The sequence below is a fragment of the Bos grunniens genome, chromosome 17 (genome assembly GCF_055505025.1).
Source record: "Bos grunniens cultivar Pamir isolate PY7600 chromosome 17, Bosgru_T2T1.0, whole genome shotgun sequence".
Classification (NCBI taxonomy): domain Eukaryota; kingdom Metazoa; phylum Chordata; class Mammalia; order Artiodactyla; family Bovidae; genus Bos; species Bos grunniens.
In genome coordinates, this window is record NC_141181.1 from 68,740,223 (window position 1) to 68,767,733 (window position 27,511).

The window sequence follows — 27,511 nt, forward strand, 5'->3', positions numbered from 1 at the left end:
GCCGGAGAAGGAGAAGGGACTTCCCTGGTGGTCCAGTGGTTAAGAACTCGCATGCCAGTGCAGGGTACTTGAGTTCCATCCCTAGTCTGGGAAAATCCCACATGCCGTGGAGCACCTAGGCCCATGCGCCACAACTACTGCGCCGGTGCTCAAGAGCCTCAGCTAGAGAGTAGCCCGCACACCGCAGTGAAGACCCAGTGCAGCCTAAATGAATAATAGAAAGTTGAAAGCAAATTTTATTAACTTAAAGAAGATGATAGTGGTGATTGCCAACACTTTACAGCACCTACCAAGCTCCGGGCACTGTTTAAATGCCCCAGACTGCCGTGTTGACACCTTGATTTTGACCCAGTGAGACCCATTTCTAACTTCCGGCCTTTAGAATGATAAGGGAATGAATCTGTGTTGTTTGAAGCCACTAAGTTTGTGGCAGTCTGTTATAACAGCCATAGGCAATGAATACATCCTATTCGAAATTTAAATTGAGAACTTTAAAAAAATCTATTAATTTGCTTAAAAATAACAATGAGTATATTTCTTGTTATACCAAGAATATTTTTATTTTAAAGTAACTATATTTTTAAAAAATATTAGTGTGAAGATGGCTTAAAAAAAATACTTTTGCAAATCTTTTTATGTCTGGCTCCACAGAATGATGGCTGGATTCCCATGTCTGCGCCTGCATTCTGTCTGTTGTGATGTAGTGTTTGGGTTGAAAATATGAAGAAAATTCAGCCTCAACAGATAGGAAGGTGGAAAAAAAGGAGGAGCATTTTCAAAGCATTTTCAGATAACAATGGCTATTTTTCTTCGATATAAACTAAAATGCGAATGTGGCAGTTTCTCAAAGGTTACTTGCAGTGTGGAGTCTGAAACCGTATCAATGGTCTTTGTTATGACGGCCTTTGAGTGATTCTGGCCTTGATGCCCCTTTGCTGCCCAGAGGAGCTGGCAGTCCCCTTGCTGGGGGGACCATGGAAGGTGCTGGAGGTAACCCAGCCCTAACAGGAGGTGGGTCAGGGGAAGGACAGAGGTGACAATGGGGTGGGGGCGGCGAAGCAGTTCGGGACAGTGGCATTGGATTCAACCAGCTGAGATCTTTAGAGGCCGCTGGTGACAATATGACACTGCCCCATCCCCTCCCCATAGACAATTACACCTCCAACAAAACTAACCTAAGACACAAACCTTCGTGCACATTGGAAGTAAAGTAGCTTCTCTCTTTAGATCTTCTGTTATCTTCTAGCCAGATTCTGGCCAAGTTTGTCAGAACCACCTCCGCTCATCTCTCTGGTCCTGCAGTTACGACAAGCTGAGTGTGAATGCAGGTCCTGCCATGCACCGGTGTGCCCCTCAGGACAGCGGGCGTCTTAGCACCTGTCCACCAGGGCTGTAAGGGTCCTGAGAGGAGGCTTGTGAGGCACGGTGCCTGGCGTGTGCACGTTCAAGTTTGCTGTGATTATTGTAGGAATGCAAGTGACCTTCCAGGGGCCTCCAGCTGGCTCCTGCAGCCCAGATCTTTCAGCCAGGGCCCAGGACTTGGCGAGGTCGGCCGAAGTGTCCACTCTCCCCTCAGCTCCATAACTTGGGGTTTCCCTGGAAGCCACAGGGCTGGGGAGGGAGCAGTCGATGAAAATAATCCACAAACAATCTATAATAAGAATAGCAAAGAGTTTTATTTGAGCCAAACAGAGGACAATAGCCAGGAAGACAGGTTCTCAGATAACTCTGAGAAACTGCTCTGTAGAAGCATTGTTTTCAGCACAGTTTTAGGTCTTGTCAGAACAAAGAACATCAAATGCATCAGGGATACATTCCTCCAAGTTTAAAAAAAGAACAGATCAGCATGGACACAGTGAGTCAGCGTGGCCTTGGCACCTGGGAAGGGAGTCTTAGCATCAGGGGAGAACAAGCAAGCATTGGCATCCCAGGAAGGGAGGCATTTAGTCTGTGTTTTTATCATGGTCATTCCTTACATGTAGTCAAATATCCCTTTTTATTTTAAATCAAAGCAGACATGCAATATATGTTTAATAAGTCACAAATGGGCCATACTAGTTAGCATAAAATTCAAGTTAACTCATGTATAAGCCAGAATGACTCCCCCGGACCCCAATACGTTGGACATTTCTTTTATCAGAGGAATACAAGGAAGTGTCTCAAACACAAGCAACCTCTCCATCTCTTCTTCCTACAGAGCCCAGAGCCGCTGCAGCCCCTTCCAGAACGATGGGCTTGGGGAGGCTGGGTTGGGGGTTGGGGGGACACAGGTCAGGAAGGCAGCACATTTGTCCCACAAAATTGAATAAATATTTACCATTTTGCTTTAAAAAAGAATAAATATTTTAAAGTAGAACGCAGACTAGGTGGCATAAACCACAGAAACACATTTTCTCACAGATCTGAAGGCTGGAAGTCCAAGATCAGGGTGCCGGCAGGTGTGGTCCTCCTGAGGCCCCTGTCCTCGGCTTGCAGACGGCCGCCCTCTCGCCACTCTGCACGCAGTTGCCCCGTGTGCACATGCGCTCCTGGCATCTCACCACGTGCCCAGATTTCCTCTTCTCCAGGTGTATCAGATGAGGGTCCACCCGAATGACCTTGGTTTAACTTAATCTCCTCTTTCGGTCCACACGTTGTTACTTCTTGAGACACCAGGGGTTAGGACATACACGTATGAATTTGGGAGTGGGCACGATTCAGCCCTGCACAGGTCCTGAGAGCTTAGTTTTGTCTGAGCCAAGGGGCTGCAGGCAGTGGGGAGAAGCACAAGGGAACTGGGCGTGGGAACAGGCCCCACGATCAGAGGAGGAGAGAGGATGCTGCCTGCTGTCGAGGCCGTCCGAACGCGGGTTGTAAAAGGATTTCCAGACAGAGTGTTGCAGAAGGGAGGAAGTTTATTCAGAACAAAGAGCAGAGATAGCGTGGGCTCTCTGAGCTCAGTAGGCTGACTTTGTGACAGACCAGAGAAATCCGATGGGCTGCTGTTAGAACAGCAGGCCGGCTCAAGGGAAAGCCAACGCTTTCATGGGTTAGAAGCCATTTTTATAGCTTCAAGACAAAGGGAATTCCTGCTGAAAGGGTGGCATTAGGTGATTAGGGCACCAAGGGTGAGCACTGAGGTGGGCATTTTTGCCTAATACAGGCTCAGGGAGCTTGCGGGTGATGATCAAGGGGGCTTTTGGCAACGGTTTCAAAGGGGCTCAGAGAATCCCATGCACAGAGCGAGCCTGGTGGGCTACAGTCCATGGGGCTCACAAGGAGTGGGACACGACTGAGTGACTAACACTTTCTAACACTTTCACAAAGGGGCTCAGTCAGTTCCTCAGGTGACCTTGGTTCTGGCATCTGTGGCCTTGGGATGGGACTCCACACCTGCCACAGAGATCTTTCTGGGAAGCAGAGGAGCCAGGAGTACATACCGTGTCTGTACTCCAGCTAAGTGGCACAGAATCCAATGGGCGGTCTCTGTCTGGCCGGAGCTTCACTGGTAGGCCCATAGCCACGTCAAGGCCTGAGGCCTTCCGGAAAGTAGAAATTGGAACTTGGATGTCAGCCCAGCCCAGCAGAGGGGGCCTGGGAAGGAGATAGCTAGGGAGGCAGCCATGAGGGCCACAGGGCCCAGGGCGAAGATAACATTGAACATGCACCTCCCTCCTGGGCCTCTCCTTGCCAGAGCTGGGTGTTCGCCCACAGGCCCTGGACAGATCATCTCTGCACAGCCTCAGCCTTCACCATGACTGAGAAATACTCCTGCAGTTTCCGCAGCAACCCCTGAACTTCCTTTCACTGTCTGGACTGGCTCAGGCTTTCTCCACATTCTTTTCAACTTAATTGACATTTATACAGCTTCCTACCCCCAAATTGCAGAATCCACATTCTTTTCAGATGTACACAAAACATTTACCAAGATAGACCATATTCTGGGCTATAAAACAAACCTCAGTGAATTTTAAAGGATTTGAGTAAGCTTCTGCCTTCAGAAATTAAAAGAGAAGAAGAAAAAGAAGAAGAGGGACTTCCTGGGTGGCCGGGTGGTCAAGAGTCTGCCTTCCAATGCAGGGGATGTGGGTTTGATTCCTGGTCAGGGAACTAAGATCCTGCATGCTTCGGGATAACTAAACCTGCATACTGTAATGAAGAGCCAGAACGGCCAAAAACAAGAAGAGCAGGAGAAGGAGAAGGAGAGGAGTGGTCTTTGCTGAGTGTGTAGAGCTTCTCCGTTTGGTCTGCAAAGAATATGATCAATCTTATTTCAGTACTGAGCATTTGGTGATGTACATACATAGAGTCGTCTCTTGTGTTGTTGGAAAAGGGTGTTTGCTATGACCAGTGTGTTCTCTTGACAAAATTCTATTAGCCTTTGCCCTGCTTCATTGCCTTTTATTCCAGGTATCTCTTGACTTCCTACTTTTGCGTTCCAATCCCCTCTTGATGAAAAGGACATCTTTTTTTGGTGTTAGTTCTAGAAGGTCTTGTAGGTCTTTAAAGAAACAGTCAACTTCAGCTTCTTCAGCATTAGGGGTCTGGGCATAGACTTGGATTACTGTGATGTTGAATGGTTTGCCTTGGAAATGAGCCGGGATCATTCTGTTGTCTTTGAGGCTGCACCCAAGTATTGCATTTTGGACTCTTTTGTTGTCTATGAGGGCTACTCCATTTTTTCTAAGGAATTCTTGCCCACAGTAGTAGACATAATGGTCATCTGAGTTAAATTCACCCATTCCCATACATTTTAGTTCACTGATTCCCAAGATGTTGATATTTACTCTTGCTATCTCCTGCTCGATCATGTCCAATTTACCTTGATTTGTGAACCTAATATTCCAGGTTCCTCTACAGTACTGTTCTTTTCAGCTTTGGACTACACTTTTACCACCAGACATATCCACGACTGAGTGTAATTTCCATTTTGGCCCAGCCACTTCATTCTTTCTGGAGCTATTAGTAAATTGCCCTCCGCTCTTCCCTAGTAGCATACTGGACACCTTCCAACCTGGGAGGGGTTCATCTTTTGGTGTCATATGTCTTTCCCTTTTCATACTGTTCATGGGGTTCTCGAGGCAAGAATACTGGAGTGGTTTGCCATTCCCTCCTCCAGTGGACCACACTGTGTCAGAACTCCTCACTATGACCCATCCATCTTGGGTGGCACGGCATGGCTCATAGCTTCACTGAGTTATGCAAGTCCCTTTGCCATGACAAGGCTATGGTAAATGAAGGAAAGCTATGGCAAAGCTAGACAACATATTAAAAAGCAGAGATATCGCTTTGCCCACAAGGGTCAGTACAGTCAAGGCTATGGTTTTTCCAGCAGTCATGTATGGATGTGAGAGTAGGACCATAAAGCAGGCTGAGAACCGACAAATCGATGCTTCTGAATTGTACTACTAGAGAAGACTCTTGAGAGTCCCTTGGACTTCAAGGAGATCAAACCAGTCAATCCAAAAGAAAATCAACCCTGAATATTCATTGGAAGGACTGATGCTGAAGCTCCAATATTTTGGCTACCTGATGTGAACAGCTGACTCACTGGAAAAGACCTTGATACTGGAAAAGATTGAAGGCAAAAAGAGAAGGGGGCATCGGAGGATGAGATGGTTATGAATTTGAGCAATGGACATGAATTTGAGCAAACTCCGGAAGACACTGGAGGACAGGGGAGCCTGGTGTGCTTCAGTACATGGGCTGCAAAGAGTGGGACACAACTTAGCATTGGAACAACAAAGTGGTCTTTGCAGATATAATTAAGAGTTGTGAAGTGAGAAGATCATCCTGGATTATCTGGGTGAACCGTAAATCCAATAACAAGTATTTTTATAAGAGAGACACATGAGGAAAAGGTGTTACGAAGTCAGAGGCAGAGGCGGGAATGATGTAACCAAGGAATGCCAGGTGGCCACCAGCAGCTACAAGATATGAAGAAGGGATTTTCTCATACAGGCCCCTGAGGGAGCATGGCCCTGCCAACACCTTCCTTTCAGTCTTCTGACCTCCAGAACAGTTAGAGGATAAACTTCTGTTGTTTTGAGCCACCGAATATGTGGTAATTTGTTGTGGCATCCTCAAGAAACTAGTATAGAAATGCATATGCAATTTTTTTTAAAAAAGAATTTTGGCCCACACCTTGAAGTGTACTTGAAAATTAACTCAAAAACAGATCATGGGGCTTCCCTGGTGGCTCAGTGGTGAAGAATCCTCCTGCTAATGCAGGAGACACAGGTTTGATCCCCGATCCAGGAAGATCTCACATATCATGGAGCAGCTAAGCCCGTGTGCCATGACTGCTGAGCCCATGTGCTGCAACTGCTGAAACCTGCACGCTCTAGAACCTGTGCTCTGCAGCAAGAGAGGCTACTGCAATGAGAAGCCCGCTCACCATAACTAGAGAGCAGCCCCCGCTCGCAGCAATTAGAGAAAAACCCGCATAGCAATGAAGACCCAGCACGATCAAAATATAAGTAAATAAATTAAAAAAAAAAACAGATCATAAAAGTAAAATGTAAAACTAACTTTTCTATAAGAAAAGAAAACCTTTGCAACCCTAGGTTAGGCCAAGATTTATTTATTATTGTTATTTATTGCTGTACTGAGAGGCACATGGGATCTTAGTTCCCTGACCAGGAATCAAACCCATACCTCCTGCATCCAGAAGACAGATTCTTAACTACTGGACCACCAGGGAAGTCCCAAGGCTTTTAAAATTTATCTGCTCCTGCATGTCCAGCACTGACCGTGAGCTCAGGCTCCCAGAGGGCGCTCAGCAAACGTGTGTAAGTGGGACGAATGAAGCCATTCAGGGCCCAAGACGCTCGGGCCACAGAGCCGGCATTGAGTCTCCTGGGGATTAGAGTCGGCCACGTTCCACCCAGCAGGGAAAACTCAGAGCTGACGTCAATTCAGACCCCACATACATGATTCTTACCCAGCGAGACATCGAGACAATCTCACTCTTTGTCGGAACTGTGGTGGGAGTCTTAGGCAGAGAGAGAGAAGCAGTCTAAAATCAGTCGCTTTTCTGAAACCATCCACTCAAGAAATTAAGGATTCTGTCAACGTGCCCTGAATTTCTGGGCCCAGCAATTAATTCCTTCTAGATTAAAGGATTGTTGTGTTTCTAATACATTATTATGCGGAGCGGGCTTGCTGTGAATTTTAAAACTTTAGCTAGAATCCTCATTAACGGGGACCTTTTATCTGTGTGCAACTTCTAGAGGAGGCTGGCGGCTGGAAAGTAAGCTGACACATCCAAAAAGGAAAAGCACCGACTCAGGGGGCATCCTGACGCACATTCAGCATGAGCAGCTGTCCTCTATCCCAGCGGCAACAGGGCAGCAGGCCCAGGCTGGACATCGTGCCTTGGCCCACCAGCCCTCACCCACCCTATCAGGTGTCCACGGCTGTTATCATCTGCAGCTGACAGGCGAGGGAACGGCGGCTGGTGAAGGGAGGTGAGGGCCCCTGGCCCAAGTCCGTGGCAGCCCAAGTCTGTCTCACCTCCAGATCCCATGCTTGTCCTGTTTTCTACTGCAGCCCCTGCTCCCCAGACAGTGGAGATCGCTGTGCAGAAGGATAACCCCAAGGCCTTCTGAATCCACCGTCCATTCAACAGCCATTCCATCTCAGCACAGTACCCAAGGTCACATGTGTGCTGGGAGCGAGGTTCCACTGGGCCCTGGGGAGCCCAGAGGCCACAGGGAGCCATGGAGACGCAACTGCATGTGAGGCTGAGGGTGACCCAGAGGCCAGGGGTGCCGTCCTCTGTCTGGGCACCTCGGGGTTCCCTCAGGGTTCTCTTCTCAGCATCCAGTGTGGCCGCACTCACGGCAGAAACTGAATTCAGAAGTAACCCTTTGTGGGGAGCTTTCCAAGACCTGGTCAGACACTGGCTGGGCCACCGCGCGTGAACCTGGGTCTCCCCACTCCGAGTATTTTAGCCAATCCTCCTTTTTATATGCATAGCGTGTGTGCACACAGCCTCTTCCTCACTGCACTCCAGGCCCCGCCGCCTGCCCCTCCACCCCTACAGTCCAGTGCAAGTTCCTGGAACCCAGGGTCTCCTTCTAGAAACTTCAGAAACTCAAAAGGGAGTGGGTCAGGAGCTCCTCTAAAAAGTGCCCTCTTCCAGCTCCGCAGGCGAGAGGTTGGGAGGCAGGCAGGCCCCTGAGAGCAGCTGTAGTCCCAAGGCCTCCTTCCTCTGGGCCCCTGGAGCCCACCTAGGGCAGAGGGGCTGCTCAGCGCCTCCTCCCAGGGCAGCTGGAGCTCACCACCACACAGAGCCTTCACAATATTCTTCTCTCGGAAAATAAAACCTAAAGGAAATACTGGGACTTCCCTGGTGGTCCAGTGGCTAAGACTGTGCGCTCCCAATGCATGGGAGCCCCGGTTTGATCCCCGATCAGGGAACTAGATCCCACATGCAGCAATATGAATTCACATGCCGCAACCAAAACCTGGTGCAGATGAATAAATAAATATTAAAATTAAGGAAATGCTGATGCATGCAGCAACATGGATGAACCTTGAGGACATGATCCTGAGTGAAATCTCCCAGTCACAAAAAGACACACACTGTGTGAACCCATCATATGAGTTCCCTCAGTTCAGTTCAGTTCAGTCACTCAGTCATGTCCATCTCTTCGTGACCCCGTGGACCACAGCACACCAGGCCTCCCTGTCCATCACCAACTCCCAGAGTTCACTCAAACTCATGTCCATTGAGTCAGTGATGCCATCCAACCATCTCATCCTGTTATCCCCTTCTCCTCCCACCTTCAATCTTTCCCAGCATCAGGGTCTTTTCAAATGAGTCAGCTCTTCACATCAGATGGCCAAAGTATTGGAGTTTCAGCTTCAACATCAGCCCTGCCAATGAACACTCAGAACTGATCTCCTTTAGGATGGACTGGTTGGATCTCCTTACAGTCCAAGGGACTCTCAAGAGTCTTTTCCAACACACAGTTCAGAAGCATTAATTCTTTGGTGCTCAACTTTCTTTATAGTCCAACCCTCACATCCATACATGACCACTGGAAAAACCATAGCCTTGACGAGACAGACCTTTGTTGGCAAAGTAGTGTCTCTGCTTTTTAATATGCTACAGCTGTCAAAGTCATAGAGACAGAAAGCAGAATGGTGGTTGCCAGGGATGTAGGAAGGGAGGGATGAGGAGATTGTGTTTAATGGGGACAGGGTTTCAGTTTTGCGAGATGAGAAGAGTTCTGGAGATAGATGGTGGTTACACAATATGGATGCACTTAATACCACTGAACTTCAAAAATGGTTAAAATAGTCAATTTAAATGATATGTATTTTACCACCATTTTTTATAATCTGTTTTATATCGATGCGCTGCTAATGTTTTTTATTTATTTATTTATTTTTGGCTTCCCTGGGTCTTTGTTGCTGCCTGTGAACTTTCTCTAGCTGTGGCGAGCAGGGGCTCTTCTTTGTTGTGGTGTGGGGTGTCTCTTGTTGTGGGGCACAGTCTCTAGGCTCGAGGCCTTCAGCAGTTGTGACTTGAGGGCCCTTGAGCAAGAGGGCTTCTGTAGTTGTGGCTTACAGGCTTAGTTGCTCTGAGGCATGTGGAATCTTCCCGGACCAGGGATCGAACCTGTGTCGATCCCATTGGCAGGCAAATTCTTATCTGCTGCGCCACAAGGGAAATCCACCCTGATTTTTTTTAAGTTAAAAAAGTATCTAAAATTTTCCTTCATCAAGCATCCTGGTATTCCCATTCTCCCACCGAATCCTGGCAGCCGTATTTGGAGGTAATTTCTACTTCTGCCCCTCATTTAGTAGCTAAGGAAACCAAGATGAGCGGGGTGATATGAGTGGCTTGAGGTCACCCAGCAAGTAAGCACAGGGCCAGGCTTGGCCCAGGGGCCTACTGCAGGACCTGCTGTCTCCTGCCAGGGTCCCTGGCCATAAAGGGAGCCACCCCTCCCTGACCACTTGCCACAGCGCAGTCCCGATTCCCCTGCCAGGGGCGGCCGACAGGCCCTCCAGATGATGGGTCCCTGCTGACCGGGAAGGGGACAAATTGGAAACCCCCTGCCAGGGCTTCCAAGTGCAGCCCAGCCCTGGAAGTGCCTGTGCACTTCTGCTGGTGGGGCCGGGGGGCCGGCGGGGAGAGAAGTAGCCCGGCCCGGCCGCAGGCCTGGACAGTGACCGTTGGGGGGACAGGGTTTTGGAACGGCCCAAGGCCCCCCCCCAGGCCCTGGAATGACCAGTTTCCCCAGACCATGATGCCCATCCCTACCTGTATAGAGTCCTGGGGCTGCAGTAACCAAGTACCACAAACAGGAGGCGTGAACAGCACACTTCTGGCCTCGCAGCTCAGGAGGCGGGAGTCTGAGGTTGAGGGCTCTGCAAGTGCCTTCAGGGGCCTGAAGGGGCATCTATACCACCGCTCTCTGTACCTTCTGGTGGCGTCGGGCACTCCTCGTATCAGTGGTGGCCCTCTCCCTGTCTTCACACCATTTTCCCTCCATCTGTCCATGTGTCCAGATTTCCCCTTTCATAAGGACACAGCCATGTTGGATGAGGGTCCACCTCAATGACCTCACCTTAACTTGCATGCTCATTCACTGCAGTCATGTTTGACTCTTTGCGATCCTACGGACCGCAGCCCACTAGGCTTCTCTGTCCATGGGATTCTCCAGGCAAGAATACTGGAGTGGGTTGCTGTGTCCTCCTCCAGGGGATCTTCCTGACCCAGGAATCGAACCCGCGTCTCCTGCATTGCAGACATATTCTCTACCACTGAGTCACTGGGGATGCCCAACTTGAGCATCTTCAAAGACTCTCTTTCTAAATAACATCACATCCCAAAGGTTAGGATTTCAGCATGTTTTAGAAGGACACCATCTAACCCACGACAGCTCTGTCCCACGACAGTTACTGCCTTTGGCCTCCCTGAGGCCAGCGGGGAAGGTTCTGAGGGTTGGGTATATTTGCAAAGTGAAAGGACATTTTGCATACTCTTTAAGATTTTATGAATTTATAACCGTTGTCGCCCCATACTAAGTGCTCGCCGTGTGCCAGGCACCCTCTAAAGATGACTGTCACCCATTTTGCAGCCCTCAGTGGAAGGAATGAGACTCAAATCATCACAGTTGGAGTAAAAGGCAATGCCTGGGAATTCGGACAGGAGAGGAGGTGTGTGGGGAAGGTTTTTTCTACCTCCTAAATATCTCCTTCCCAGGTGGTGCTAGTGGTAAAGAACCCACCTGCCAATATAGGAGACTGTAAGAGATAGGGGTTTGGTCCCTGGGTTGGGAAGATCCTCTGGAGGAGAGCATGGCAACCCATTCCAGTATTCTTGTCTGCAGAATCCCATGGACAGAGGAGCCTGGCGGGCTACAGTCCATGGGGTCGCAAAGAGTCAGACGTGGCTGAAGTGACTTAGCACGCAAAAATCTCCAGATCTGGTGACTTCTCTCCATCCCCACTTGCCCTCCTGTACCAGTGTCCTGGGGCTGACGTAACAAATGAGCACAAACTTGGCTTAAAGCTGCAGAAGTGTATCCTGTTACACTTCTGGAGGAGGAAGTCAGGATGTCAGCAGGGCTCCCTCTGAAGCATCTAGAGGGGGGTCCTCCCCTGCCTCAAGCAGCTCCCGGGGGCTCCAGGAGCTCCTCGGCTGGTGACTGCATCCCTCGTGAAGCTCTGCCTCTGTCTTCACAGCGCCTTCTTTCTGTCTCTCCTCCAGTGTCCTTTATCAGGACATTTGTCCTTGGATTTAGGGCCCATCTGGGTAATCCAGGATGATCTCATCTCAAAGTCATTAATTTAATTATATCTGCAGAAGACTTCCCTGGGGGGCCAAGTGGTTGAGAATCTTCCCTCCAATGCAGACGACACGGGTTCAATCCCTTGTCCGGGAAGATTCCACATGCCTCAGGGCGACTAAGCCCATGAGCCACAACTACTGAGCCTGTGCTCAGGAGCCCTCGATTTGCAACTGTGGAGCCCATGTGCTGCAACTCCTGAAGCCCGTGTGCCTAGAGCCTGTGCTTCACAAGAGAAGCCCCCGCCCTGAGAAGCCTGTGCACCGCGTCGAAGAGTAGCCCCTGCTCACCACAACCAAGTGAAGTCTGTGCGCAGCAATGAAGACCCAGTGCAACCAAGAATAACCAATTAGTTTCAAAAATAATTTATATTTTAAGTTACAAGCGCAAAACATGAGAGACCACCAAGCCAACTAGTTAGAAACAAGAAAATACAGGCACACCCATAATCCCCACGAACAAAGATATCTGGTGTCCAACCCTTCAAACATCCCTTTGCTCTTTTTACTTATATGGATCCCGAACGGGTGGCCGTGTACGTGGAAACTGTGACAACTCCTGGCCTTTGCATTCAGCTTCCTCTGATCTCCTGTGTGACTATCCATACAGAACAATTCAGCACAGATTAGAAATAAACCAGATTTAACTTCAAAGGACAAGCAGTCAAGAGTTAAGCTAAGAAAGAAGGAGGATTTTCAGCTGTCTGGAGGTGGGGAAAAGATTTTCAATGGGACTGGAAGTTCTCTTTATTTGGCAAAAAAAAAAAAAAAAGCACTAAAAAGAAGGAAAGCCCAAACCCCAAACAAAGATCTGGGGAATCACTACATCAAGGTGGATGGATTACAAATAATTTATTTTCTTAAAAAAAAAACTTTAATGATATTATATTATCATAATGTTTTACCACTAAAAAGAGTCTAAGAAGGCTTTGAGGGATTACTGATGAAAAAGAATGATTTCATAAAACCCAGCAATTCTTAAGGAGAGTGCAGCCAAAAGGGCCTTTCCTGTTCTTTTATGGTTTCTTCCAAGAACAGGCTCACTGAGACAGAGAGCGAGTGAGCTGATAGCCACAGACCTGAGGGAAGCTGTGAACATCTCAACTCCAGGAATGAGAGTTGCCTGTGAGCGCTTTGGAAGGAGTGGGTAAGAAAAGGCATTCGAGGTGTCTCTCTTTCAAAGGACTGTGGTGAGAGATTTCCCTGGTGATCCAGTGGTCAAGACTCCATGCTTCTGCTGCATGGGGCATAGGGTCCATCCCTGGTCAGGGAACTAAGATCCCACATGCCTCGAGGCACAGTGGAAAACAGAAATGACTGTGGGGAAAAAAAATGGAAATTCTTAACTGTCCAGAAAGAAAGGCTGAACCATCATGTTTGCTTTTTTTTTTTTTAATATTTTGCTGCAAATGTTTCCCCAAACTCTACGTTCTTTATTACAAAAATTATTTGTACAAACATCCCTTCTTAAACAGTGATTAGTAATCCTAATATTTACATTCAAGTGTTTCACAGATTCCCATTTAGTCTAAAAAAGTATCATTAAATAGAAACACATACTCAGAGGCACAGTCTAGAGGGCTGCGGGCACAGAAGTCCCTGTTTTCTATTCCTTCATCCAGGGCAGGCATTGTTAAGTGATAACAGCACTCTTTTCCATCAGTCTAGAGACTGTCTCTGTATTCCTGTCTTTAGGAAAGGCAGCTTCTTGGAGTGGAGTGGATCAGAGAGACCAAAAAACCCCCCAGAACAAACAAACAAACAAACAAAAAAAAAAACCTCACTTCACTGCAGGTGCAAACCCAAGACGCCACCTAGTGGCAGAGCGTCCTAATTGCAGGCAGAGTACAACTGAAACTAGAAGAACCAGTTGGTTCCCTGGGCCAGCTAAGAAAGCCAGCCACGATGACAGTAATTAAACTATTGGGTCTAGTCTTGAGTAAATACATAGAGAAAAATTCTGAATTTCAACAGGGATTTTCCTTGCTTTAGCTGGAGAGATTGGCCAACAGAAGCATGCCATAACGAGGGACCTTTAGAAAATCCGATTCTCCCCCAATATTCTCTTTGGGGAAGACTGGCTCTTCCATCTGTCAGGTTTACCCTGATGCCCAGATGTCTCATTCTGCAAACTGCACACCCTATGCCTCAGATTCACGTGGGTACTTTTTCCTGAGCAGAATGTGGCAGCCCTGCGTAAGGAGCTCCACTTTTGAATTTGAATGCTCCTCTTAAGCCTATGGCTCAGTGGTAAAGAACCCACCTGTCAGTGTAGGTGACATAAGAGACATGGGTTGGATCCCTGGTTTGGCAAGATCCCCTGGAGAAGGAAATCCACTCCAGTATTCTTGCTTGGGAAATGCCATGGACAGAGGAGCCTGGCAGGTAGCAAAGAGTCGTACACGACTGAAGCGACTTAGCTCGCACAGTTAAGCAGCCTACCCTGAGACAAGTGCTGCTATCCCCACTTTCCAGGCAAGCACACTGAGGCTCAGAGAGGGGAAGCAGCTTGGCCAGGGCCACAGAGTGAGGAAGATACAGGCAGGATTGAGACGTCATCCTGCTGCCCAAGCTGGGGCTACAGTGTCAGCCCCTTCCTGACAGCAGGCTGGAGTCCAGACAGGTCCGCTCTGCTCCTGGGAACGTCCCACCATGGCAGGACAGAAGCAGCCCAGATGGGCCAACAGGTCCCCATTGGAGGGAGCTGGGCACAGTGCGGGGTCCCAGGGTCAAGTCTGGGCCTGGACTGTCCTGACCATCTGCTCCAGGGCTCCAAAGCCAGATGCTGAGTGGCATTCTGTTGTCTCTAGCTATGCAGCTTATCAGCCTCCTGGCCTCCCTGTCCTGGGCAACATACCTCTGCATGGGCGGCTATGATAATGTGTGCCGTCTACAGGCACAGAGATAAAGGCCCAGGGCTGGCTCAGGAGGGGGCAGGCCCTTGCCGCCCCCGCGCTCTGCCCGCCACCTGCCCCTTGCCACCGCCCTGTCCTCCCACAGTCTCTCTGCTCTCTCCACATCTCTGTCTGCCGCGTGGCAGCCCTGCTGTCCTCATCAGGCCGAGCTCCTCCCTGCTGACGCCTGGGCTCAGTTTCTGTCTCTAACATCCGCGCTCTCTCATCCTGCTCTTCTCTGTCTCTGTCTTCCCTCCCCCTGTCTTCCTCTTCTTCCCTCCCTGGGATCAGGGAAGAACACAGCCCACTTCAGTTTCTCATGGTTCAGTGCCGACATGGGGGCTGCCCCAGCTCTCTGCCAGGACTTCCCTCTGGCCAGGGAGCCCACCTCCCCAAACAGCCTCCCCTCAGGTGCGTCATGAGTGACTGGAAGCCCCGGGCCAGGCCTGGTGAGGACAGGGGCTCGGGGTCCTTCCCGGGAGGGCAGGGAGGGGCCGCCTCCCAGGGTCCAGCTGGTTCAGAGGCCCAGTTCCCAATCCAGCCCTGTGGAGCCTCAGCCTGCCCAGAGGTGGAGGTCTGTCTTGAAACCTCACCCCAGCACTCAGGGGCCCTCCCAGGCTGCAGGCGCCCTCCAGCTTCTGGGCTGGGAATCTAAGAGCTGCCAGTTCATATGTGCACACACACACACACGTACTTAATTCTTAGGGCAAAGGGTGACTATAGTATGTATACTTTCTGGCATTAATTTTTTCTTTGAACCATGCAAAAGGATTCACAGTAAAAACTCACACCTTCGGTCCCTCATTCCATCTTCCCAAAGGCAGCCAGCTAGCAGTTTCTGGTGAATTCTTCTAGAGAAAGTGAATGTGTAACCTGAGTACTTATGGGGGGTATTTGTGCAATTCCCCACACACGCCAGCATCCTTTACACAAAGCTGCCGTTACTCTTTTCACTTAACTGATCTTAGAAGTTCCACTATCTACCCCATCTTTATATAGGTAAATGTATATATAAGCCTCATCTTTAGGAATATGTATTGGTATATATAATTCCCATGCCACAAAACCCATTCTTTAGTATGAACAATTGAGTGATTTCTAGTATATTCAGAGTTGTGCAATCATCGCCACTAATTTTAGAACATTTTCATCTCCCTAAAAAGAAAGCCCAGACCCATTAGCAGTCACTCCCGAGTCCCAGTCCCCAGTCCCCAGTCCCTGGCAATCACTACTTTCTTGTCTCTCGGGACTTGCCTGTTCATTTCATATAAATACAGAATGTAGCCTTTGGTGTCTGGCTTCTTTCACTCAGTATAATGTTGTCAAGGCTCTGTAGTGTGTATCCATGCTGTGTTCCTTGTGATGGCTAATATTCCACTATGTGGCAATGCCACATTTCCCATACCCCATTGACTTCGCAGCGTTCCTCTGACGGGTGTGCCTTAGTGTACTAATCTGCAATGGTATTTCGGTTGTTTCCAGTTTTTTGATACTACATATAGTGCTGCAGTTCATTTCCTTCTGTTCTTTGCAAATGTACATGTAAGAAATTGCCTCATTGTGGAATTACCAGGTCAAGGTAATACAAGTTTTATCTTTTATTACATATTACCAACTGTGCTCCAAAGATGGAATATATGAAGTGACATTTTCCCCCACAGACTTGCCAAAGCATTTTATCAAAAATCTTAGCCATCAGTTTTGGAAGGTGCTATCTCCCTGTGGTTTTCATGTCCAATTTTTCTCTTTTGAGTGAAGTTGAATGCCTTGTCATTCCGAGTTGTCTGTTCATAACTTTTGTTTGTTCCTCTATTGGGTCATTGATGTTACTGATTTGTAAAAGCTCTTTATATATGGAGGAAATTAGTTGTCTTTTTTCTGATAGGTTGCCATTTTTTCCCACAGTTAATCATATTATTCTTTCTCTATGCAGAAAATTTTAAGTACTCAATGCATCCTTTATGGCTTCTGGGGTATGTAGCTTTCCTAGTACTGTTAGGAAGATTACAGAAAGGGGCCAGCAACTATCTATGACCCATCAAGGGAACCAGACAAATCAACAGGTGGCTCTTACATAAAATTCTGTGAGTGGGGAAGCCCAGTGGACACAAGACTTAGAGTTGGTGTGTGGGACACCTTCCTGGAGGCAGGGAGGGAGTCATGTCTGAGCTGAGACAGAAGGGGTATGGGCATTGGCAGGCAGAAGGGATGCAAAGGGAAAGCCCCATAGTCCAACTGTAGAGCAGAGGGTTGTCTGGGAAAATGGAGACTCGCATTGGTATCTCAGGGTCTGGGGCAGTGGGAAGGTGAGCAGGCCAGGCCACATTCCATTCTTGCCTCAGGGCAGCAGAGACACTGCAGGTTCCCCCCATGGAGAAATGCCTCCATTCGCCTTAGGGAAGGTTCCGAAGGACTGGAAGGGTCAGCGAGGAGGCACATGCGAGGCCACATCCCATGGGGAGTGGAAAGGTGGGAAGGGACAAGAGCCGAAGAGCGGGCAGGTGGAGAAGATCCAGGCTTGGCCCCAGAGGGCTGGACCGGAGGGCAAGGCAGGGAGAGCCTGGAGTCCAGGTACTCCAGGGCTGCACACACTCATATGCTGTCCATCCATTTATGACTTCCCAGGCCAAGCTGCAGGCTAGAAATCCATTTATTCTCGGGCCAGCGGCTCCATCTGCCTGACGGGGCTGCCATGGCACAACTTACATCAGCAGCACAGGCAAACCAGAGCTCACTGGGCGGCCAGGGCCAGACATGGGCAGCAGATGGAAGAAGGCCCAGCTCCTGACTCTCAGGGCTGCAGGGTGCGGCTCTGAGCAAGGCAGAGCCTGTGGGTGCATAGGATGGCGCTGAGCTGGCACCCTGGTCCCACCCCCTCTGCTCGGCCCCCAGAGGAGCTGAGACCAACAACCTGGGGTCCTTTTCCCCAGGAGAACTTCTCTCTGCGTCTGCCTCTTTGTCGATCTCTCTGTCTTTCCAAATGCCTCTGCCTCTCGCTGGCTCTTTCTCTTTCCTTCTCCTCTTCCTCCTCAGAGTGGAACCCATTCATCCTGTGGGTGTCAGGTGGGGCAGGCCCACATGCTGCTGGCCGGGCAGGCACCTCCTGGGGCTGGTGGGGCTGGCAGGCAGCTCCGGGGTCTCTGCTCTGAGTGGCTTCTCTCACCTGTCCTTTGCACTTGCCAGATCCAACTAATCTGCAGGGACTCGTGGCTGCCACTCCAGATGCATCCAGCAGGGGATGGGGAGATGGATGCTTTCCCCACACAGAAGGCCTTTTCACCTGGCATATCTTTTTCCTAGACCGTTGGTGACCAAGCATCCCCCTTACTAGCAGACAAATTCCACTACCAGTGATTTAGAGTTTAAATGAGGAAGAATGCCTGTTAAATGGGCCCCAACATTTAACAACGTTCAACATATCAGTCATTAACACTCTAGTATAAATGAGCCAATAATTTTTTTTTTTTTTTTTTTCCTATTCTACCTGCCCCGTCCCCTCCAGCTAGGGGGATGCTGCCTTAAGAAGACTTTACTAGTTTGTTTTTGCAAGAGGGGAGGTGTGGAGAGAGAAGCAGAGCAAAGGGACCCCCAGAGAAGGGAGGAAGGGCATAAGCAGGGGGCAGAAAGGAGGGGATTTGGGGGGGAAACCAGAGGAAGGCAATTGGGACAAATGTTATTAAGAAGCAGCCATTTATTTGTCTAGTTCTTCACGGCCAACACAGCACAGCCACAGGAAAGTCCCCAAGCCTTGTATCCCTCCCTCCTCTGCCTTCCAGATGGGAACACCGAGACCTGGAGAGAAGGGTCTCACTGTGGATCACGCACACATCCATGTCTCCTAACTCCAAACATAGGTGCCCTGCCGGCCACTCTGTCATCCTCCCCACAACCCCAGAGGTGCCAGCCTCTCCTCCTAGGATTTCCGAGGAGGGCAGGAAGGCCCTCTTGGGCCCCTGATTTATGATTTTCTGACAGCTTCCTTCCTGCTACCATTCCCTTCCAGCCCCAGTCCCAGCCCCATGAGGAAGGAAAGAACTGGGTGAGAAGGGCAGCTCCATGGAGCATAACTAACTTGGCTGGGCAGCTACAGGCCCTCGGGTCCCCCAGCATCCCCGCCCTGGCCCAGCGAGGGGCCGCAGCCCCGGGCCTCCAAATCAAAGGCAAAGGACGCAGGCATTGTTCCCTAACCTGGAAGGCCGGCCCTCTGGCCCTGCCCTTTGTCTAGGCAGAGGTTCTGCAGACCTCTGGTGCTGCCTGGGCCCCTGGGGGCTGCTGCCATGGACTTGGGTACCCCAGCCCTCTTGGGCTGCTCCTGCCCCTATAGAATGGGCAGGATATGGCTGCAGATCACCAGGGGCACCTGGGCTGGTGTGTGGACAGGGCTGATCTTACAGGCACCCCCAGCCGGGAGGCTGCCTTTGGGACATAGGCGGAGAGGAGAGGCCCTTAGCACAGGCCCCAGGGGGAGATAACGGGAAGGAAGGCTGTGACCCAGGTTTGTTTGCTGTTAGGAGAACAGCATTTCCTGTTTGGACTAGGCTGCTGGATGTGTCAGTGAATCCACACCAGCAGGGCTATGTTTTCCAGACCCCGTGGCCTGCTTCGGGGTTGGGGTGGGGGCGGGCAGTGTCTGAGTCCATGTCCCCATGTGGCCCACACACTTGTGTGTGCGTGTGTGCTGCCTCTCACCTCCTCAGCTCCCGATGGGAGTCTAAATCTGCGCTGATCTCTCTTTTCACCCAAAGAAGCCCCCCATGCAGGGCTGGACCAGAGGGTGGCAGTGTGGCCTGGTGGGTAAGCACCCAGGCCGGCCTCCATCACTCACCAGCCTTGAGCCCCACACCTGGGGATAATCTGGCGGCCTCCCAGGTGTGGGGGAAGAGGGCAGACGACAACGAAAGTAAAATGCTTAGCGCAGCACCTGGCGCACAGTCAGTGCTCCGACCAGACCGGAAGCTGCTGTCGTTACTGGCGGTTTGTGGTCGAGTCTTGGCAGCGAGAAGATCAGGCCCCCGGGGAGGAGGCCCCTCTCCTCCCCATCTCAGCAAACGCTGAAACCTCAAATGACCAAACCCAGGTCCCCGCAGCATTTCCTGCCCTTCCTGCTCAGGGAGCAAAGAGGACCAGAAACTAGACTGATGTGCACCAGGAGGGTGTGCTCGAAAGGGCGCCTCATACTCTGCCCCAGGACCACTGCCCAGAGACCCAAAGCTTAAAAACTGCCTTGTCTTTTGTTTGTTTAATTGAAGCAGGGTTGATTTACACTGTTGTGTTAGTTTCTGGTACACAGCAAAGTGACTCATTTATATATATACACGTTCAGTTTTTCGTATCATTTTCTATGATAGGTTATTACAAGATAGTAAATATAGTTCCCCTTGTTTATCTATTTTATATAAAGTAGTGTGTATCTGTTAATCCCAAATACCTAATTTATCCTTCCCGCACCTTTCCCCTTTGGTAACTGCAAGTTTGTTTTCTATGTCTGATTCTATTTCTGTTTTGGAAATAAGTTCATTTGTATCATTTTTAAGGTTCTACATATAAGTGGTATCATATGGTATTTGACTTTCTCTCTGACTTACTTCACTTAGATGATCTCCAGGTCCATCCATGTTGCTGCAAATGGCAATACGTCGTTCTTTTTACGGCTGAGTAACATTCCATTGCATATACAATGAGATATCACGGTATATATAGGTGTATATATATACCACATTTTCGTTATCCCCTCACCTGTTGAGGACCACTTAGGTTGCTTCCATGTCCTTAACTGCCTCGCTCTGGGACTTCCCTAGCAGTCTAGTTGTTAAGACTGTGCACTCTCAATGCAGGAGGCATGGATTCAACCCCTGGTTGGTGAACTAAGATCTACACAACAAAGAGTAGAAAATACAGCATAACTAATAATATAAAAACACTACATCTCAGAAGGACATTTAAGGGCATGAAGAAATGCTCATGCTATCTTAAAGAGAAAGCAAAGCCAACACTTACAATGATCTACAAATATGTAGGAACATGTAAAGAAAAAAAAACCTGCCTTGTTTTTCCAGGTAAGGAAATGAGGCTCAGAGAGGAGAGGTGACTTGTCCCAGGTCACACAGTACCAAGTGGTTGCTCACTGACGTCTGGGCCAAAGGGGCACTGAGCCTGCATTAACTGCTGGACTGCACTGCCACGGGCTCTAGCTGTAGAGGTTATTTTTTTGGCTGCGCTGGGTCTTTCGTTGCTTTGTGCGGGCTTTCTCTAGTTGTGGCTCCGGCTTCTCATTGCGGTGGCTTCTCTTGTCAAGGAGCACGGGCTCTATGTTCTCGGGCTTCAGTAGTTGCAGCGCACGGGCTCCATGGTTGCGGTACATGAGCTCTAGAGCACGGACTCTCGTAGCTGTGGTGCACGGGCTTGGTTGCTCTGCGGCACGTGGAATCTTCCCAGAGCAGGGACTGAACCTGTGTGGCCTGAATTGGCAGGCAGATTCTTATTCACTGTGCCACCAGGGAACTCTGGGTTTTTAAAAAAATATGTATTTTCATTTATTTATTTGGCTGCATGGGGTCTTATTTGAGGCACACAAGATCTTCTAGCTGCAACATCCGGGCTCTAGTTCCCCAACCAGGTATCAGACCCGGGTCCCCTGCACTGGGAGCATGAAGTCTTAGCCACTGTTTCACCAGGGAAGCCCTCAGTTCAGTCACTCACTCATGTCTGACTCTTTGCAACCCTATGAACTGCAGCACACCAGGCCTCCCTGTCCATCACCAACTCCCAGAGCTTACTCAAATTCATGTCCATCGAGTCAGTGATGCCATCCAACCATCTCATCCTCTGTTGTCCCCTTCTCCTCCTGCCTTCAGTCTTTCCCAGCATCAGGGTCTTTTCAAGTGATTCGGTTCTCTTCATCAGGTGGCCAAAGTATTGGAGTTTCAGCTTCAGCATCAGTCCTTCCAATGAATATTCAGGACTGATTTCCTTTAGAATTGACTGGTTGGGTCTCCTTGCAATCCAAGCGACTCTCAAGAGTCTTCTCCAACACCACAGTTCAGAAGCATCCATTCTTCGGCGCTCAGCTTTCTTTATAATCCAACTCTCACATACATGACTACTGGAAAAACCATAGCCTTGACTAGACGGACCTTTGTTGGCAAAGTAATGTCTCTGCTTTTTAATATGCTGTCTATGTTGGTCATAGCTTTTCTTCCAAGTAGCAAGCATCTTTTAATTTCATGGCTGCAATCACCATCTGCAGTGATTTTGGAGCCCAAAAAAATAAAGTCTGTCACTGTTTCCACTGTTTCCCCATCTATTTGCCATGAAATGATGGGACCAGATGTCATGATCTTAGTTTTCTGAATGTTGAGTTTTAAGTCATAGCTATGCTGCTGCTGCTGCTGCTAAGTCGCTTCAGTCGTGTCCGACTCTGTGCGACCCCATAGACAGCAGCCCACCAGGCTCCCCCGTCCCTGGGATTCTCCAGGCTATAGTTTCAAATAAATACCCTGGACCAAGGGCCCCCAGCCTCTGATGTCACAATGTTGATAACAGCTTTTCCTTAGAGTATCCACTGCTGGAGAAATTCCACAGTGGCTCAGAGCTCCCACAAGTTTGGTGATAAAGGAACATGTATGCAGTCCATCTGGGCTTCCCTCGTGGCTCAGTGGTAAAGAACCCGTCTGCCAATGCAGAAGACTTGAGTTTGATCTGAGTTGGGAAGAGCCCCTGGAGTTGTTTTTTTGTTGTTTAGCTGTGTCCGACTCTTTGTGACCCCACAAAGCACACCAGGTTTCCCTGTCCTTCACTCTCTTCTGGAGGAGATGTCCATTGAATCAATGATGCCATCCAACCATCTCATGCTCTGTCGTCCCCTTCTCCTCCTGCCTTCAGTCTTTCCCAGCATCAAGGTCTTTTCCAATGAGTCGGTTCTTTGCATCAGGTGGCCAAAGTATTGGAGCTTCAGTTTCAGTATCAGTCCTTCCATTGAATATTCAGGGTTGATTTCCTTTAGGATTGACTGGTTTGATCTCCTTGCTGTCCAAGGGACTGCCAAGAGTCTTCTCCAGCACCACAGTTTGAAAGCATCAATTATTTGGTGCTCAGCCTTCTTTATGGTCCAACTCTCACATCTGTACATAGTTACTGGAAAAACCTTTAACTTTAAGTGTATGGACCTTTTTCTCAAAGTGATGTCTATGCTTTTTAATGGGCTGTCTAGGTTTTTCATAGCTTATCTTCCAAGGAGCAAGTGTCTTTTAATTCCATGGCTGCAGTCACCATCTGCAGTGATTTTGGAGCCCAAGAAAGTAAAATCCATCACCGTTTCTATCGTTTCCCCATCTATTTGCCATGAAATGATGGCACCGGATCCCATGATCTTAGTTTTTTTAATGTTGAGTTTTAAACCAGGTTTTTTTTCACTGTCTTCTTTTACCTTCATTAAGAGGCTCTTTAGTTCCTCTTCACTTTCTGCCACTGGGGTGGTGTCATCTACGTTATCTGAAGTTATTGATATTTCTCCCTCTGGAGTAGGAAATAGCAACCTGCTCCAGTATTCTTGCCTAGAGAATTCCATGGACAGAGGAGCATGGCAGGCTACAGTCCATGGGGTTGCCAAGATTAGGACATGACTGAACGATTGAGCCCATGTGTTCATCACGGAGCATCTCAGACGCATTGCGAACAGGTGTGGCGGTGCTCCTCACTCGGTGGTCCTCCCGGGTCCCTCCCAGGACAGAAGCCACTGCCCAGTACTTTCCCTTCCTAATGAGCTGTGTGCCCTTCAAAGTGCTATCTGGGGTGTTCGGCTTTCAAAATATATATATATATATATGTATTTATTTGGCTGCACCAGATCTTCGATCTTTGTTGAGGCAGGCAAGATCTTTACTTGTGGCATGTGAACTCTTCGTTGAGGCATGTGGGATCTAGTTCCCTGACCAGAGGTTGAACCTGTCGGTCCCGGCAGAAGCCGGGAGGTCAGAGACTATTCTGGAGTTTGGGAAGGTTCTAGGTGCCCTCTGATGAAAGCTATGGCCCCTCCACATAAACACACACTCCTGTCACAGACACATACATCACACACATGCACACAGACATCACACATTTCACACACCCCACCACGCTTGCACACACATGTGTCATATACACATACCACCCTGGCATACACTTTGGAGGAATTCACAGCCCTCTGCCCAGAAGCCCATCCATACACCCCAGATGAAGTAACTCCACCCTAAGCCTGTCCTTCCAGTATCACAGATGGGGAGACCCAGGCCCCGACCAAATGCTGTCTGCACTCTTCCTTGATTGTGCTAAAGAGATGACACCCCCTCTGAAGTCAGGAGGCCTGGATCTGACCACTCATGGAGTGCTTTGGGTAGATAACATCTCCTCTTGGCCTGTTTCTCCATCTGTAAAACAGCAATAAAAGTGGACACTGACTTATAGGGTCAGCCCAGGTCTTCTTCTCCCAGGGGGGGCTACAAGTGCCTGGGCCTTCCTCTTTTTCTCTCTAAAATAGGGATGACTGTGCCCACCTCACCCACAGTGGTCTTAAGATTAAACTGAGAAAGAACGAGAAGCGCAGGTGAGGTGCCCCCCCACACAGTGGAGCGCACCGCTTGGGCAGCTTTTGTTGCATAAGTGGACCGCCCCTCTTGCCTCGATGACTGGATCCCTCAAAAATATCCAGAGGGGATGAGGCCCCTGGCATCATTAGCCCAGGCTTGGTGGTTTTGGGTCCTGGCTGCGTCAGAGACCGTGGCTCGGCCTCAGTTTGCAACACGTGGTTGGGCACCTAGGAACTGGCACCCCGCCCCCAAAAGGGACAAGCAGCGCAGGGCACCAGGCTCAGGTGGGCACCTGGCGGGCTTCCTGGCGGGGTCGCCCGGCCCCCTGGGGCTCCTTCCGGGTTGGCAGCGGCGGCGCAAGGGGCGGGGGGCCGCGCGGAGGGGCCGGGCGAGGCCGGGAACGCGCGCCCCCGCCCCGCGCCCGCCTCCCGCCCGCCCTCCCGCCGCTGCGCTGGGAACCGGGATCCGCGCGTCCGGGGCGGCTGGCGGCGCGGGCGGGCGGGCGAGCGGGCACGCCAGGCTGGGGGCGATTGCGAGGGGCCGCGCGCGGAGGGCTCCGGGCGCAGCATGGGCGGCCCGCGGGCCTGGGCGCTGCTCTGCCTCGGGCTCCTGCTCCCAGGAGGGAGCGCCGCGTGGAGCGTCGGGGGAGCTCCGTTCTCTGCGCGCAGGTAAGGGCTGACCCCCACACCCTGCACCACCTCAGTGTCCTGCCAGCCCGGGGTTGGGGATCAGGACTCGGGGCACCCCCGCCCCCAACCTCCGTGCAAGCCCAGGATTGGGAAAGGGACCCGGTTCCCCACCTCACTGCCAGCTCCGGTGGGGGCAGGGACCGTGGGCCTCATTAGCTGGCAGGAGCTCCGGGCCGTGCGGGGGTCCTCTGCTTCACGTATCCAGAGCCAGCAGCCCCCGACAGCGTTCTCCAGCCCCCACCACTTCAACTCCGGACCCCAGGGGAGGGGGAAGGGACACGACGGAGGAAACCCCAAGATTCCTCGTCCCCTCCGCAGGGCCCCCTCCCTGCACGTAGGAAAAGCCCAGATCACCCTCTAGCTGACACTTGGGGGACCCTCCCCCCTTTACTCTGCTCCTGGCTTTTTTTAGTATCCCAGCTATTTATTTCCCTCGAAGGAAGAAGACGGGTGGAGTTTCACAGACCTAGGGTCAGTGTCGGCCCCCAGGGACCTGGCATTTTAGACTGAGTGCTGTGGGAGTGCTCTGTCTTCCTGCCCGTCACTCAAGAGCAGGGAACATTCTATCTGGTGGTGTTTATGGAGCATCCCCTAGTACCAGCCAGGGGGCCCTTTACATGCAGTGTTAAGGATTGAATGAGTTAGGGAAGACTTGTCCCCATTTAGCAGATGAGCAAATCGAGGCCCTGGAGAATTGACAAAATCTAGGCTCTCTGAGCACTGACAGAAGAACCGGGATTCAAATCTGTGTCTTTCTGGCCTTGGTGACACTGTTTGAACCTGCCCAGGCCCTGGTCCTGACTGTAGCCCCTGCCCCCGCTGCGGTCCCCTCTCAAGGGCCAGCCACTGCTGTTGTCTGAGGCAAACAATACAGAGTAGCCAGGCCTCTCCGGGCCTTTTCATCCCATTCAAAGGCCTGCCGGGCCCCCACCCCCTATGGCCTCAATTCTTTAATTCTTTTCAGAAATTCCGCTTTCCCAGTGGTCAGGGGCCAGCGTGTACCCACTGGGCTAGCAAGAGCAGGTGACGCAGGCAGGGCTGGAGGGCAGAGGTGGCTGTGATGTCAGAGGCCAGAGGTGCAGTTGTCTGAGACGGGGACTGATGCTGGCCGCTGTCACAGCCACCACCGCGCATGCTGACCTGGGCTGGCATTTCACCTGCACCTGTCCCCCTCCAGAACCTTTCCGACTGCCAGGAAGGCACACATTTGTATGGTCCTCATTCATAGAAGACAAAGCTGAGGCTCAGAGAGGGGATATGACCTGCTGAGGGCAAGGACGTGAACCCCCAGGGTCCCAGGTGCCAGAATGACCAAGACTCTGACCTGGGAATACCCAGTGTCAAGCTCAGGATGACGGTTGAGAAGGGCGTAAGGCCTGCACTGCCCTTCGGCCAGTGCACTGCCTCCCAGCCTGGGCTCCTTTCCCCGCAGGGCTCCCCGTGTGGGAGCAGGACTGTGGCTGTGGGGCTGTCACCCGGTCATTGAAGGCTCAGAGTGGCCTGAGCATCACAAAAGCCCTGTAGGCAATGCTGTTGCTCCCATTCTATAGATGGAAAGACTGAGGCCAAGAGAAGAAACAGCACCTCAATCTAAGTCAGTCAGTTCCCAGATCCAGTGTTCTCTTCACCACGGCAGCTCTCTGGAAGAGGGAGCACGGGTGTCAGCTTGGGGAGCCGGGAAGGGTTTGCAGGTCATGGCCAGCAATCAGGGGCTCCAGCCTCAGACACAGCAAGGTCTCCTTCCCGCTCTGTCACCCACTCAGCGTGTGACCTTGGGCAGGTCTCTTCGTGGCTCCAGGGCTTAGTTCCCCTCTCAGTTTCCTCCCTCTTCCCCTCTCCCCTCCCCTCATCCCCTGCTCACGCAGGTTCTGAGGAGGGTCCCAACCTGCAACACCAACGTTAAGTGGGGGGGGGGACCCTCGCTAGAGGAATCTGTGGTTCTGGGCTGCCAGGACCTCCCCTTGTGGCCCCAGCCCAACCTCGCTGGGCCTTGCTGGAGATGGCATGGGGATGTCGCGCCCATCACCCCTCCCTCCAGCCCCGCGCCCCAGGCGCCCCTTGGCAGCCGAGGGACCAGAGGCAGAAAAGAGGCTTTGTGCCTGGGGAGGGGGAGGCCCGGGACAGCATCCAAGGGGCCGCCCCCAGGCCCAAGAATGTGGCAAGACTTCGAGACCCCCGGAACCAGGGTGCCTGGGGCTGTGCAGAGCTGCCTGTGCTCGTCTTGCCCCTGTCCGCCCCCGCAGTCCCTGCTGGGGGGTCTTCCGCCCCTCCGAGGACCCTTCCAGCCTGTAATGACCCGTCTGTGTCTCAGCACTGTGGCTCTGGAGTTGATGCCATCACCGGCGTCCTGGCCCATCCTCCTCTCTTGCAGAGTACTGGCTTCCTCTGGGCAAATCCCAGAGTCAAGGAGAGTGGAGAACTTTCTTCCCCATCCTCTCCCCGGGGAGCTCAGATCCCAATGCTGCACCCATAGGGGTGACCTGGGTAGGTGACTTCTCTCGGGGCCTCAGTTTCCCCTCTGTAAAATGTAGAGCCTGACAGTCACGATCTCAAAGTCAAGGCTTGGGGTGGGGGTCG

At 50.9% G+C, this 27,511-nt stretch overlaps 1 protein-coding gene across 19 annotated transcripts in view; it reads left to right on the top strand.

Annotated features, from left to right (window-relative positions):
• Positions 1-27,511, top strand: part of EMID1 (EMI domain containing 1) — a 70,067-nt gene that overhangs the window by 5,162 nt on the left and 37,394 nt on the right. For 4 of the 19 annotated variants that reach the window (XR_015144719.1, XM_086348547.1, XM_086348546.1 and 1 more), the window contains exon 1: positions 24,688-24,913. The exons of 2 other annotated variants lie outside the window; for them this stretch is intronic. Coding sequence is in view for 14 of the 17 variants with exons in the window: in XM_086348547.1 (XP_086204673.1) it covers positions 24,813-24,913 (101 nt within the window). In the remaining 3 variants the exon portion in view is untranslated. Of the gene's footprint in view, positions 1-24,685; positions 24,914-27,511 lie in introns of those variants that run through there. 13 more of the 19 variants (XR_015144722.1, XM_086348554.1, XM_086348553.1 and 10 more) reach the window with 6 other exon arrangements.